Source organism: Chanos chanos, chromosome 7, assembly GCF_902362185.1.
Source record: "Chanos chanos chromosome 7, fChaCha1.1, whole genome shotgun sequence".
Taxonomy (NCBI): Eukaryota; Metazoa; Chordata; class Actinopteri; order Gonorynchiformes; family Chanidae; genus Chanos; species Chanos chanos.
The window spans coordinates 13,166,763-13,181,980 of record NC_044501.1 but is presented as its reverse complement, the minus strand read 5'-3'; the positions used below and the strand labels follow the sequence as shown (position 1 = coordinate 13,181,980).

At 39.6% G+C, this 15,218-nt stretch overlaps 1 protein-coding gene across 3 annotated transcripts in view; it reads right to left on the bottom strand.

Moving 5' to 3' along the window:
* Nucleotides 1–11,422: 11,422 nt before the first annotated feature.
* LOC115816788 (fibroblast growth factor 14-like) overlaps nucleotides 11,423–15,218 on the bottom strand; it is a 55,415-nt gene continuing 51,619 nt past the window's right edge. For all 3 annotated transcript variants that reach the window (XM_030779912.1, XM_030779915.1, XM_030779914.1), the window contains 2 exons: nucleotides 11,904–12,102; nucleotides 11,423–11,565 (listed from right to left, as the gene is read on the bottom strand). In XM_030779912.1, coding sequence (XP_030635772.1) covers nucleotides 11,423–11,565; nucleotides 11,904–12,102 — 342 coding nt within the window. The remainder of the gene's footprint in view (nucleotides 11,566–11,903; nucleotides 12,103–15,218) is intronic.

The following is a 15,218-nucleotide window of genomic DNA, read 5'->3' as shown; positions in this document are numbered from 1 at the left end:
CTATGGCCCATCTGTTGCCGTGAGCAGTTTCCTCTGGCCCTTCATAAGCGGTCAGTTTCTGACCCCAGGACCACTGCTGGCTTGATCATTTTGGGTGGTAGACCACTATAAACCCAGCAGTGAGAATGACATATGTAAAGACACCAGTGACGCTTCTGTGCCATGATACACTCATACCAGCACAACACCCACTACCTACCACTACCATGTCAGTGTCACCGCTGTGTTGAGAATGATCAGACACTCAAAGTAATATCCAGTGGTCCTGTGGTCAGACGCTGACTGTTAATAAGTAAGGCAGAGGGTGGCTGACAAATTGTGAATGGCAACAGATGAGCTATAGTTTGCAGCAGTACACTTATACACCTGTACTGTGTACCAATATAGGTGGGTATATTTCACAAAGTGGGCAGTGAGTGTAGGTCACTATATGTATATATATACTCTGTGTGTGTGTGTGTGTGTGTGTGTGTGTGTGTGAAAAAAAAATCATCGTGTCCTCTATTACAGTCCTTCTCAAGATGAAAGTTAGAGACAAAAGACACCATAACATTTACTGTGTTGTACTGACTTTCTGCACAGCCTGAACATTTCCTTTCATTAAACCTCAGCTTTGCTCTGACATTGGCCACAAAACTGTATTCAATGGCTGGCATTCAAAACATGCCACCAAAATCTGACACTGCACAGACTAGATACCCTATAAGGGGAACCCCTCAGATCAAATCGGTATCAAAACCCGAATTCACAGTTTGAAAAAAATTCATGCTCCAAAAGGCAACCATTTCAGTGAATTGGGGAGAGACGCGACCAAGGCAGAGAACCGCCCATGGTAAACCAATCAATCAGTTTTTACAGCCATAAAGAAAAAAAAAATCGCTGTATATATATATCGAGCGCTGCAAGCAGGAACTCTGGCTGTGAAATAAATCAATGTAAGCATGTGCCTCTCTGGCCCCAGGGGCTGCCATCACTGTGGCTGTCAATCACAATAATTCACATTTTATCGTGAAACGAGATCGCCTGTTCCACACCCTGCTCCTGCTCAGTCTCAACAGCATTTTTCACGTTATGTTGAACAATGAATGTGAATGACACCTCACAGTATGGCAGGTGTGTAGATGTGTGTGTGTGTGTTTTTTTTTTTTCCAATGCCTGGTTTCCCTGCCTGGTCTTCCACTGGGATTGTATTGACATGGTCATGCTAGGATCAGAGAGGTCAAGAGCAATAATGGTGTACAGAATGGATGGACCCAGCAGTAGTAACAGCACTATTTTGACTCTTAAAACATTAAACTGGATACAGTTTGTTTCAGTAGGGTGTTCATTTAACCATGCAGATTTTAATGTGCTGATTCAACAAATCAAGGTCTTGATTATTCCGTGATAAATTGAATCGCCAGTCTGTAATCAGGACAAGGCTTCAATATCTTGAGCTGCAACTTCCAACTTTGGTTAGGAATTTGGAACAATCTATTTTAAAAAGACTGATGTCTTACATAGATCAGTTACTTCACAAGTTGAAAAATTCTAAATATTCATATGAAATTGGAATTTAACATATTCAGTGACATATTTTACATATGTTACGGTTGGGAAGGCAATAAGATTTCTTGTAAGATGTCAGAAATACTTTATAATACATCAGAATCAGATGTTAAGTGGGAAGAATCTTGACTGTGTTTTTGACTGTGTATTGTCGAGTGTCTCTGTCTCTCTCTCTCACTGTTAATGCTGACATGAGGCAGTGAAACAGGTTGCCATAGTGACCTTAATGGGCAGAAAGTGTCTCCCCAGAATGGTAAGGGAGCACTTGTTCTCTCTGGAAGTGCTCCAATTATCATCAAAAGTTCAACGGTTTTACGCAAAGCAGAGAGTGACGCCTTTGATGATAATGAAACGGCAAAAGGACTACTCTCAAGTGAGAATCTGACGTCACGGTATGGAAAAAAAAAAACCACCAAAACCTAATTGGAGTAGTTTACCATGCAGACTGGTTTCTGTGAGTGTGTGCTTACCTCATGCTGTGTAGATCAAACAGGAAACATTCCTGCTTTTTGTGTATGTAATTAGCTAGGTCTGGAAACCAACTGATTATTTTTCAGGCTGTGTTGTTTACATTGAGTGTAATTACATGCTTGTCCATCTAAGGCTCTTGGCTTCTCCAATCAATGCTGCTTGCTTTAGACTCACTTGTTTCGTTTGCAGTATTAAGTAAATGAAGCAAACAGGCTTTCATGATGCTTATTGGCAAGGGGGATTTTGTAAGAGATTAACTGAGATGTTTCGCGCTCTCATACACTTGAGTTGATTTAGTACATTGCAGTTTGTAGCCAAACGTGCTTCTCGATGGATATCAGGAAGTAGCCTTTGTCATGAATGTTGATTTTACAATTAAAATTAGCCTTAAAGTGAGCTTATTTTGAAGTTGTCAGTGCATTTGCATGTAAAACTATGGCTATAGGCTTTGAGCTTTCTTCAAAAAAAACATAAACGGGAATGTGTATTTGCATGTGTGCCCACTGATCGAGGAAAAATCCTTTGCCATTGATACCGAGTCCCAGACCTTCACGGGAGCTTGTGATTAGCTTCTGCTCTCCTGGGAGCCACGTGCGGTCGCCATGGCAGCCAGCAGCTTCAATCCTCCACCAGTCTCAGTATGGATTACTGGGAGGGAAGGATAAGCCAAAGCAATTCAGTCTGATAACAATATCTCGGTCCCACACAACAGCATCAACACATACCAAAAGTATGATGAAATTCTGTAACTTTGGGAGGCTTGTTACACCACTGCCTAAATAGAAACGGTTAATACACGGAGAACATTAATATGCAAGAATGTCAAAGTACCTCAGATCTGTACAGATCAAATTCTGCTTTTTTAATATGTCACGTACTGCTCAAGAGTCACTTTGTATAGTTATATTTTTATAACCACTTGAGAATTTTTATTTTAAGTCAACTTAGCGCTGACCCCATACACTCTGTAATAGCTTGATATTGTTTTAATATCTCAAGGTCTTAGTAAATGGCACTCCTTAGAATAGTGTTTCTCAACCCACCTTTGTACCTCCTCTGACCTGTCACATCTGCTTTATCATCAAGACCTTGAATGGAAGAAGTGTTGAAACAAAAGGGGAACATATCTATGAATTGGCGAGAAGTAAATCAAGGCGAGGTTTGGATGGTGCTCCTCCACAGGTTCCTTGGAGCCAAATTTGTTGCTCCAATCCTGTTTCACAAAGTATTCGCAATGAATCGCTCTCCTCTATTCTGAGCTGATGAGAGTGGTGGTTTATGGCTGAACTTTGGAGCTTATGTTGGCATGTATACAGTGAGACAGCAGTTAGATGAGGCCTGAGGTCCAGTAAATCTGACACTTGATGTTGGTCCTACCAGAAGTGACGCTAGATTCTATGAAAGGCACAATCAAAGTCAGGTTTCCCCATGTGTCACTATAGTCATACACACCGTAATAATCGTGGCTTCTGTATATTCCCTAAAATGAAGTCAGGCTAATATATTTTTTCCATTAATGCAAGTGGGAAAAGCGCCTACAATAAACCAAGGACGCCTTTTTTACAGTGCTAGAACAATACTCTTTTTTTTTTTTTTTTAAATGATAAGATCAACATCCTTAAGCCTGGTTGAGATTCTTTCATGTGTAGATGTATATTAAAATTTAACACATTATTATCATATCACTTGCTTATCAAACATAGTGTTGAAAGCAGTGTATGCTGTCCTCAAAAACACACGCTCATTCCACAGAGATTCATGTCTGCGCATGGTCATTTTTATGAGTATATGATTGCTCAAACCCTTTAATTTGACACCTTCCACTTGTTTTTTTTTTTTTTTATGTTCAACTCATAAATTGTAATATTATGGTTATTTGGTCATTTAGTGGATGCTCTTATGGAGGGTGATTTCCCTCGCTATGGGCAGACTAATTTACACATGCAAAAACTTAATTACCTGTTCTTAATTAGGTGGCATCCTCATCCATCATCCGCACAGCTCTCCTCTTGGTGTGTGAGTCTGTGTGTGTCTGTGTGTGTATTTTTCTTACCTTGCGAAGAGGGCAGGATTACTCAAATCCTATTTAAGAGGCTGTTGCTAGGGAGTCTAGACCCAACCAAGGGAATATGTCACCTTCAAAATATTGAATAATAGGTACACAAACTTAATTCACGTTCCTACATGTAACATAGCTTGAGGCTATTGCTTGAATGTGCTACGTTCGTTGCTTAATTTCACCGTTTTAGAAGCTGATGCTTCTACAGACAGTATCTGAACCTCTTCTTTTATTTCCCTTTATTTTAAAAAATAAAAGCATTTGGGTGCTTAAAAAATAATCCATCCTCCACAGCCTTGACAAACCGTTCCGTTTATGTTTCGCAAATGAATTTGCACTAAAATTATTTGACCACATCACATATAGCTACACCACAAGATCTAAGACACAAGAAATCGGGAAGATACCTCATTGACCTCCACTGATAGTAAGGAATATGCACTTTTAAGTTATGGTTCATGGCTGACTGAAGTTCAGCATCACCTCAACATAAACCGACGTGTTCGTATACTTGGGCGGTAACTGTACAGCTGTCACCGTGAATCAGGAAGCCGAAGTTTTATCAGAGCAGACGCATGCCAGCTCAGCTCATAACCCGTTCCATTCCTGGGTGTGTGTGTGTGTGTGTGTGTGTGTGTGTGTTTTCCAACAGTGAGGATTCAGAAAGCCTCCACAGATGTGAACGCAGGTCTTATGTTTATCCTTGCTAAATGTACATGTGGGATTGAGTCTGAAAGGTCAGGATTGATTTTTGAGCTTTGTTGAGCTGCCTCACCTTTGGACTGGGTACATCTCAGGAGATTTACCTTCTGATCCTTAGGCAAAATGTGTCTGGTGCAGGTGCAGGAGACAGATATCAACAGAAAAAAAGAAGAAGAAAAAGAGGCCAAATTGACAGGATGAGACCAAAAACAGACTGCCGGTTTGGTTTGGACATTTGTCTTTGAACCGAACCAGAGCCCAGAGTAATTAATTAAACCAGACCCACGTCTTAAGAAGTTTTTTTTTTTTTTCTTTATCATTTTTAAGGCTGACTCACCCAGGAATCTGAGAAGGCTTAAAACATTAAGAAATTTGGCAGAACTCTGCAAAAGCCATTTGTGTCTTTGCATATCAACCGGGTTACTAAGTATAAACCACAACAGTGAATTTTATTGTGGGTTGCGCCAATCCCAAATCAAATTTGACGAGTAAAATTGAACATTTGGCCTGACCCAACCTAAACTGGCCGTGACAGGTTCCTTCAAGTCTCATTTGGCTCAAGCTGGAGTAACCATCCATCTACCAAGCTTACATAAAAACTGGCACGTAATAATGAATAGGCAGCTCTTGAAACATGAACTGTTTCCTTCTGATGGGAGAAAAGCAAAGGGAACAAAAAAAAAAACCCCTGGTTGTAAAAGGTTACTAAGGAGACTAATGATACACCGCAGACAGGTCTAAGAGAAGCTGCCATGTGTAAGTTCTACAAACCATAATTGTCTGTGGTTGCTCTAATAGGAGTGAGTCCTGCCTGCTCTTCCTCACTATGCTGATATGACCTTCACTGTACTACATATACTGAAAAAGGAAGAAGGTTTCCTGGACTCGTTTAAGTCTAATTTGAAAAGGTCTGCTTCAAGGGTTTTCCGGGTGGGCTGTCAAAAGGCTTTGAGACCCACTTGATGAGGCAGAGACCAATCCAATTCACCTCCTCCAACACCCCAACTCTCTGTCTCTCTCTCTCTCTCCCCCCTTTTTTTTTCTCTCTCTCTCTCTCTCTCTCTCTGAGACATTCATCCTGTACCATGAAAACACACAGACAGCCTCTGCCTGGAGAAAAGAAGGCCAAGCTCTATCTGTTCTGCTCTACTGCTCCCACGGGTGTGAGAGAGGGATTGGAGAGAGAGGGAGAATGAGTGAGAGACATACAAAGAGTGAGGGAATGAGAATGAGAGAGAGAGACAGAGAGAGAGAGAGAGAGAAGAGAGAGTGAGAGAGAGAGAGAGAGAGAGAGAGAGAGAGAGATTCCAGTTGTCATTGTCCTCCCTCCCTGTTCCAAACTGTCATGGGCTGAGAAGCTGTGGTGGGCTGTGGATGGCCATTGAGTGTTGAGGGAATTGTTTTTTCCACATGCCTGCACATCTTATTGGGCTCCATAGTGCTTAGCTTTTGGCAGACTAGCTGGGAATAAATACAGAAAATGAATCATGCAAATGTTCACCAAATACCTCTTAGAGTGATTTAGCATGTGTAATTGTTTTCAGTTCATGTAAAAGCATTAATATGGTCAGTGATTTTTCAAGGTAATTGTTCTGTACCTTTCTTCGCCTGTGTTTGCACCTGTGTTTCGGTCCAGTGTTCGCAAAGGAGGTAACACCTAACCAAATCTACCCCCAGATTATTGTATCAGGAATTTCTGAGTAATGGTATGTTTCATGACACACATTTTGGCACTAGACTAATCATAACATTTTAGTTTGTAGACAGACAGCACTATCTACATGCTGATTTGTCTAAATCAGGGGTCTCAAACTCCGGTCCTGGAGGGGGTCCTGCTGATTTTTGTTTTCACCCCTTAGTTACCTGCTGATTTTCACCTTGAAAACAGGTGTGGACACTCTTCAGCCAATCAGAGATTCTATTTAGTTGGTCTACAAGAAAAACAGCAGGACACCGGCCCTCCAGGACCGGAGTTTGAGACCCCTGGTCTAAATCCTAATTTTTAGACAAACACTCTAAGGACATAACACAGTAAATTAGTGTATACAGAGGTATGGCAAAAATCTATCTTCAATCTATCTGAGAGTTGCTGCTTTTTAATGTAGTTGATACAAAGCACTGTCTATCAGTACTGCCTGTTGTCAGAGCCAAACTTCTGTATGTCGTACATGTTATATAACTGAATAGACGATGAGACTGAAGCTGACTAAGTGGCCGTCACTCAACGCTGACTGGACTGGACATTGACTATTACACACTCTGACAGTCATGACAACGATGCTCAGTACTGTGAACCCAGCTTGTCGAAGCTAACCAACAGACAACACATTTCTCTCCACCATCTAACGTCAAAATCCTAGTTCCCTTTCATCCGTGACATGAGGACAGTATTAATCTTTATTCCCTGCTCTTGTTAGTCAAGTGGCAAATAAACATTTTGAAACAATGGCGGTTATTTCATGCACACTTAAGCAGGGGCGGTTCTTCTCCAGTGTTCCTTTGATGCGTGAGGGAGAAATTGAAATTGTGAGGGTTGGATGATGGTTCATTTTCTACGTGAGAGGTTTTCATTGGGAGCTGTCAAGCGGCAAAAATCCCGGAGAATTCCCGACACCTTGAACAAAAAGGTATGTCTGAATATATTCCTTTTTGCTTTGTTGGAGCACAATGAGCTTGTGCATGTTCCAAAAAAGGTGCTTTTTTTGTAATTATCGTGAAAAGAATACATTTTCATTTAAATCAAAGGTAATGGGATGACAAAGATATGCTAACTTTTTGTGACATGAGACAACTTTTACTATAAGAAAGATGATGCTTATATGAAGCCAGAATGTACTATGATTGTATTCTCATATTGGTAATTATTGAATTTGTGATTCAAGAATTTGATTTAGTCTTCAATGCCTAGTCTTTTATGCTAGTCTTCAATATTTAAGCAATTCCGAACAGTTCCCCTGGCTGTAGAGGCAATTTTCAAGTTCTCAGAATTGGTATTTCATTTCATTTCATTGTTAAATAAATATTTAAAAACCTTCACAATATTAGTTAAACTTTTCCTATTTCTCAATAACAGTGGAAACAGACAAGTATGAGAAGAGAGCAGGTGAGGAATGTTTTTAAGTTGAATCTTAGAACTATCCAAGTTTTAGGAATGAAGGAAAATACTGTGATAAATTATTTTGAAAGGGAAATACTGTGACATATTATTTTGAAAGGGAAATTATTTAAAAAAACAAAATGTTCCAAGCCAATTTTGAAATCCTTAGGAAACTGAAGGTAAGAAAAAAAAATCAAGTTAATCTGAAACAGTAAACTAATTTGGGGGAGAAAAAAAGGCTAATACATGAACGCTGGTAAATTCAAACAAGACACCTCACATTTCAAAGCTTAAAAAAACAGCCTTATACCGGAATTTGAATTCCTACATTCCTAACAACCAAACGTAGCATTCCACGAATCAATCACATCGAAGTTACAAAGTATACGCCTTTGTATAAATGTTTTATTCAATATGCTGTCTCTGTGTATACAATGGATAGACATAAACTGTACAGTGCTGACTCTTTTTTGCATATATGAACAGTTTGTAAAGTTAGCAGTACATACCAACATATTTTTTGTTTGTTTGTTTTGATACATATAGCCTACCACATGCAGGTCTCCGGTGCCTCCCCCCACTTACCATGCAACAGGTGAGACATGTAGACAAACCGGGGTCGGCCGCCCCCCAGAGAATAACAGATTGACTAACAGAGACCGTCCTGCCGTTGAGTTTCTCGACATGATAGAAAAAGACAGGGAAAGAAACGTCCTCTCCAAGATCAAAACGTTCATATTCGATGAACGATGACAGCAACAGGAAATACGTACAAATACAAAAAACAAAAGGAGAAAGGAGAGCCAGAGGAAGGTCAAACGAAGGACAAAGATTGTACAGATACATTAGCAATCCTTTTTTTTTTTTTAAAAAAATAAATCCACTCCTCTATGGATCCAAGTCAACTGGTTAGCAGGGCAGAGTGTTCAGTCAAAGGGCCCAGGATGAAGAGGATGCACACTGATAAGTGATCATTTGTTTAAAGTAGATGGTTTCAACCGAACTCCGAGTCTAAATTAAGGTATGAGAATACGACATTGTACCGTGAAGGAATGAAAACTTGAATTTTTTTTTTTTTTTTTTTTTCCCGGTGGAGTACTATGAGACCACTGAACAGAGGTACATTTTTGTTTTGATGAGGAAAAAAAAAGAAAAAAGAAAAGAAAAGAACCTGTGAAATTCACAGAATATCAGTCTTATATTAATTCGTTTAAATAATTTACATTAGCCTATTTCTCTGTTCATAGACCAGAAATGATAAAATGCTTTCAAACAGAGAATCAGGAAAATGAACGTAAAATAATGAAGTGTGGCTTTGGACGCAGTACCATTCTGTCCTGCCTTAGTGAGTGAAACTGACGAATAAACTGAATAAATAAAATACTACCATATTTGAATTCAGTGACACAAACATGCCCATAAGGGAAGAATCCAAAAATCTATTAAAATAGCACAGTAAGGTGAAAGTGACCTTTTTAAAAGTTCAAACTAAAATAATTGCTCTCAGGAGAATCTAAATATCCATCTAAAGCATTTTTCTGCAACGAAAAAAAAAAAAAAAAAAATCCCACAGTCTTCATAAAATGTTCAACACCAAATGGAAGATAACCATGAAATATATCACATGAAGAAAGATAAGATGAAACCAAAAACACATAAGATGTTAAAAATAAGTTAAACATGCTACTATGCTCCAGTTGGAGACTGATAGGGAAGCACTGTATATATGGAACAGTAACTGATTATCTTTTATTTTATTTTTTTAAAAATAAACAAATATCAGATTATGCCAAAGAAAACCCATAGTGTGTTGTCACATGCTTTCATGTAGAATGTAGATTTCAACTAAAAATATTTTTCTTTAATAATAAATAAATGCAATATCTAATGTAACGTGAACGTACTTCTTTCGCATCTACTTGACGTACTACTTTCCTCAGACTCAGGGTGTGAAAACGCTACCTTTTTAAGCCATCTGTGCTGCTACAATGCTAGATAAAGAAACATACTATCTTTTTTTTTTTCCCCATGCGTTACTTGAGGCCATGACCTGCGGTGACAGTATCTACTTACATTCAGCTATCACCGGCAGGCCTTAACTACGGTCAACTACGTTTCCATTCGTTTACCCTGTCGACCAGAGAACCGATCGGTTGCTGGTCGGAGTTTTCACCCATCCTTCAGAAGGGACCTGGTTTTAAAGAGAGCGTCCGATTCGGACTAACTACAGACCCACATCTGTTTAGACTTTAAACACCGAGAAACGAGGGAGAAGGTGTTGCTTTGAAAGTCTGATGGGTGACAGGAGACATGCATGTCAAAATAAGGGTGTTTTGAGATACGTGCACGTCCCGTCTCTAGGAGGAACTGTGCCCACCCTCAGCGCCAGTCGGGCATTTTTGTTTTTTAGACGTCTCATGTCTCTCGGCAATCTTGCTACAATTAGGACTTTTGTCATCCACACCCATAGTCTTTATTTATTTTTTTTTTTTTTTAATTCTGTGGCATTACACTCTGCACTCTGATAACTGAGCTTTTCCTTCGGGGATGAGCGAGAATCTTCCCCCTGCGAGGACTTTTCTTTGTCTTTTCTCATTACTGTAAACGCGGCGAAGGAAGTGACTGTTTATTGACATCAATTTAACACACGTTCTTTGTTCGTTAGTGTAGTGCGTAATTTCAGACAGCAACCCCTGCTATTAATTGCTAAAGTTCATAAACAGAAAAGTGAGAAAACGTGATAGAAAGAGACACACAAGAGATAAAGAGGGAGAGTGTACGACATACATACATACAGAGAGAGAGAGAGAGAGCGAGAGAGAGGGAGAGAGAGAGAGCAGTGTAAAAAAGGAGATGACAGATGTTTTGATTTGTCTGTACAACAATCTATCCAGGCAAATGCTGGTGTACTGTGGTTATAGGACCAAAAAAGAAAGACAAAACAAACAAACACACACACACACAAAAGCAAAAAAAAAACAAAAAACGAAATTACATGAAAAAGTCTAACAGAGGAATTGTGGGTAGCTGTCAGCAGGCAAAGCTATGCAGCGAGGCAGATGAAAAAATGTCATTCTCGCAGAAGATTGTCACAGAAAAAGAAACAAAAGGGTGAAAAAAAGAGACTATATTCTTTAAAAAAAAAAAGGCATTCCAAATCGCATTGGGCATTCCAGTGACAGTTTGTTTAAGCTGGAAATCCATCTGTCCCCTCTTCCTCTCCCTCCTCTTCCTCTTCTTCTTCCTCCTCCACTTGTCCCCCCAGCCTCCTCCACTCTCTCCCGGTCCTTGTGATGGCACGCCCCGGTCCTCAGATCACCCCTGGTTCTGTTCTGCCAGTGGCTAAATGCCCCGCGGGAAGAGGCATAGAGAGAGATGGGCGTTTTGCCCGTAGTCAACCCCATGGACAAGAGAGCGAGAGTTTTTTTGTTGTTTTTTTTTTCTTTTTTTTTCTTCACTTTTTTTTTTTTTTTCTTTCCGAGAGCAGTTGACGTGGAGACTCCCTCCGAGGGGAGGGGAGGGGAGGGAAGGGAGGAGGGGCGGGGCTATGTCTCCTTGCTGTCAGGCTTACTGACAGGTTTCCCACCGTTCATGACCACCGGTTCGCTTGTGCTTTTGCTGTGTGGGACGCTGGCCTTCGGAATGGCCTCTCCCACGTCGTGCAGAGAGGGCTCGCGATACATGGCAACTACAAGGGGGGGAAAAAAAAAGGTGTCAAATCTTTGTATGGTCGTAACAACCCTTTCTCAAGTCTTATTAAAAGCAACGCTTTTGTGTAATCTGATGCTGTTCTATGCTGTTCAGAGAGCTGCCAGTCAAAGGCCAACACTGCATTTTTTATTTAGTTTTCCATATGCTGCTCAGTTTCACACATACACATTTACATTTACATGTATCGATTCGACAGACGCTTTTATCCAAAGTCACTTACATAATGAATACATAATAGCTAAGCTGCATGACTGAATACTGAATTGAAGATGTCATTTATCAGAATTAGACACAAGTGAGACAGAGGAAGCTTACCCTCTATTGGTTTAGGCAGGAAGTGAGCAGCTGGTTTGGTCTTTTTCACTCGGTTACCTTTCATCGGTTGGCCTTCCTTATTGAGGCCCAGAAACCAGGCTCGACCTGACTCCTGCTGTCTGTACAGCATCGATGAATAAATCACATAGTAATTCTCAAACACAGACTCTTTGAACTTGCACTCTGGCGTGAACAGTTCCTGTAAGACAAAGGAGACAAAATTAAGTAGTCCACACAATCTTTTACATAAATAGACTTACATGTAATATGATGTAATATATGTAATGGTATATGTAAAATAAAAGATTTAAAGATTTATAATAATAACAATAATAATAACAATAATATTTGGTGTTATATGAAAAGCTTGCACAGCAGCAGTGCTGGCCTGTGAGACAGAGTTATTCAAGTTCAACAAAAGGAAATACTTTTGTGTGTGTGTGTGTGTGTGTGTGTGTGTGTGTGTGTGCGCGCGCGCGCGCGTGTGCATGCGTGTTTGTCAGAGTGCGTAGGAGTGACGAAGACAATGAAAGAGAGTGAGAAAGGAAAAAATGAAGAGGGCTTTTTATGGCTCTCATATTGAAATTCCATTCACTTAGGGTTTTTTTTTTTTTTTTTTTCACATAAGAAGACATGCACCTGTACGCCTTTGTGGGAGGTTGCCACGGTAACACAGCAGAGAGGGTTCGGCAGAGGCGATGGGCAATTTAGAAAAGTCGCCGGCACATATAATTGCTGTTATGCGTGCTCAGACCGGAGCTCACAGCAGGATGACACATGCTTGACGGAACTGTTTTGTCGCTGGGCTTTGAAAATCAATCTGTGCGACAATTGCGTCCTCAAAGCCAGGAGGACACATGTTATGAGAATGGACAGCTAATCTGACTGAAAAACAGACACAGATTTTTTTCCTACATATGTAACAACGGATGCCATCAACGAAATAAGGCGACAGTGATGGGGAAAAAGAGAGATGTGATCCATGCAGAGAAAGAGAGAGAGAGTGAGGGGGGGAGACAGATAGATAGAGAGAGAAAGAGAGAGAGTGAGAGAGAGAGAGAGAGAGAGAGAGAGAGAGAGAGAGAGAGAGAGAGAGAGAGAATCCTCAAAAGGGAGGAAAACTCAGCTGGAGTTCACATCTCGTTCGGTATCCAGAGGACTCTGGGTACTCAATCAGTGTCAGCTGCTGTTGAGTGAACATCTCTTTCCTCTCTTTCTCTCTCTCTGACCATGTACGGGTTCCAAAAAAAACTTCTTTATCTTTCTCTGTCTTCCTTCCTCCCTCGTAGTGAATCTCACAAGTGCCACAAGGTCTCCTGAGGGATTTAGATCATGGTCCTACAAACTAATAACCAATAACACTCAACCAACCAGGAGCCGGCAAAAAACTGTGGTGATGAAACCAGCAATGGTCATATTCCAAAGGCTGCACTTTGCATGACTGGTGGTAGGCCTTAGGAGATTTTAATGGGAAATACAAAGCAAAGAACACAGAGATAAAGAACCCAGTCTTTGCTTGTCTGAGGTCTTTATCCTTTGGGGAATATATCAGACAGCATCTCATTAAAAAAATTCCTGCTAGTCATCACAATCTATCTATCTATCTATCTATCTATCTATCTATCTATCTATCTATCTAGTCATCACAATCTATCTATCTATCTATCTATCTATCTATCTATCTATCTATCTATCTATCTATCTATCTAGTCATCACAGTCTATCTATCTATCTATCTATCTATCTATCTATCTATCTATCTATCTATCTATCTATCTATCTATCTATCTATCTATCTTTTTGTTAATTTACCATTGTTCTATGAGCTGCCATCACTAACGAGCTGATGTTTAAGTCAGTCCACAGATGTATTCAACAACAGCCCATCATTAAGACTTCTGTTCTTGTCTCAGGGGAGAGGTTCCGCTTCCATTGTGTTTGACACCGTTTTAATTTGTGGATAACCCTTAGCATGAAATTTATTGTCACGATATCATTAAAAAAAAAAAAATCTAATTTGAAAATATTTTAATGATATTCTTCTTTCTTTCTTTCAGCATTATCTTTTTTTTTTTTGTTCTAGAGGATTGATAGGATCATCGAAGAGCTGTAATATGGGGAGGTGAAAATCCAATAGTAAAAGAGAAAATCACTTTTCTCCTGTGAATTCCCAGCAGACATGACTCTCTTTCCTCACGGCAGTACCATGAGTGGGTGAGCATCTAACACTGTACATCACCACAGTGTTAATAACCCTCGGGAACAGCAGGCAAAGTAAACAAATAAAAAAAAAAAAAAAAAAGATCGAAGAGGCTACACCAGGGCAATGTCAGTGTCTGTGTGTAGCGGTATAAAACTTTTAAAAGGATACCGGTCATTCTTTGAACACCTATGAATTTTTGAAAAGGAAAAAGTTTTGTTTGCCAAAATCTGGATGATGCTAAAGCTTCAAATGAGGTCCCGTATCTCACTGATAACAATGTATGTCCATAATAAAATGTTGTTGTTTTTTTTAAATAATTATGTATTTAATTACTTTAGTAAGTGATCTATTTACATAATGCTGATTGATAAAATGTACTTAAATATATAGTCTATATATGTGACTGCTGATTAAATGTATGGCTTCTTCACCACATCACACGTTCCAAATGAAAGAGAGAAGTGATCTTTAAGCAAGAGGCTCTTTATGTTTTTGTTTTGGTTTTTTTTTTCTTTTTTTTTTTTAATTTCCTAACATGCACACTACGTTTCAACAGTTCATCAATCTTGGAAATAGTTGAGATCTGTGACAGATGTTTACTTTCCCATTTCAAACAGAGAGACACTTGAGGGCTAAAAGTGAAGTTTAAACTTCAAACCCACCAGGCTCTCAGGAAAAAAACAGAGGAAGATTCCTTACCCTGGGCCATGTAGAGCAGAGACATCATTAGAGACTGCCAAACCTTCTACAAAGATCAGAGTGCTAGAACAAGCCAAAGGGGAACGTGGGGATGCTAAGGCTAATTGGTAGATACTTCACCAGAGGCACAGAAGCTAGTTTGGCCTTCACTTCATCATTACAGATACCACTTGAAGAAGGTTGCGTAGTGCCTATGAAACAGAAGCTCAAATGGATATAAGGTTTAGATGGCTCCTCACTTTGTCAGGGTACATTTCACTGATATTTATGATCTGTTTTCATCATGTTGCCTTTTCATTTTTTTTTTTTTTTTTTTTTTTTTTTGCTGGTTTGTAATACGCTTCAATGGATCTAGAAATGATATTTATTTATTTATTTATTTTTACATTTACCGTCTGTTCTTATCAGAGACA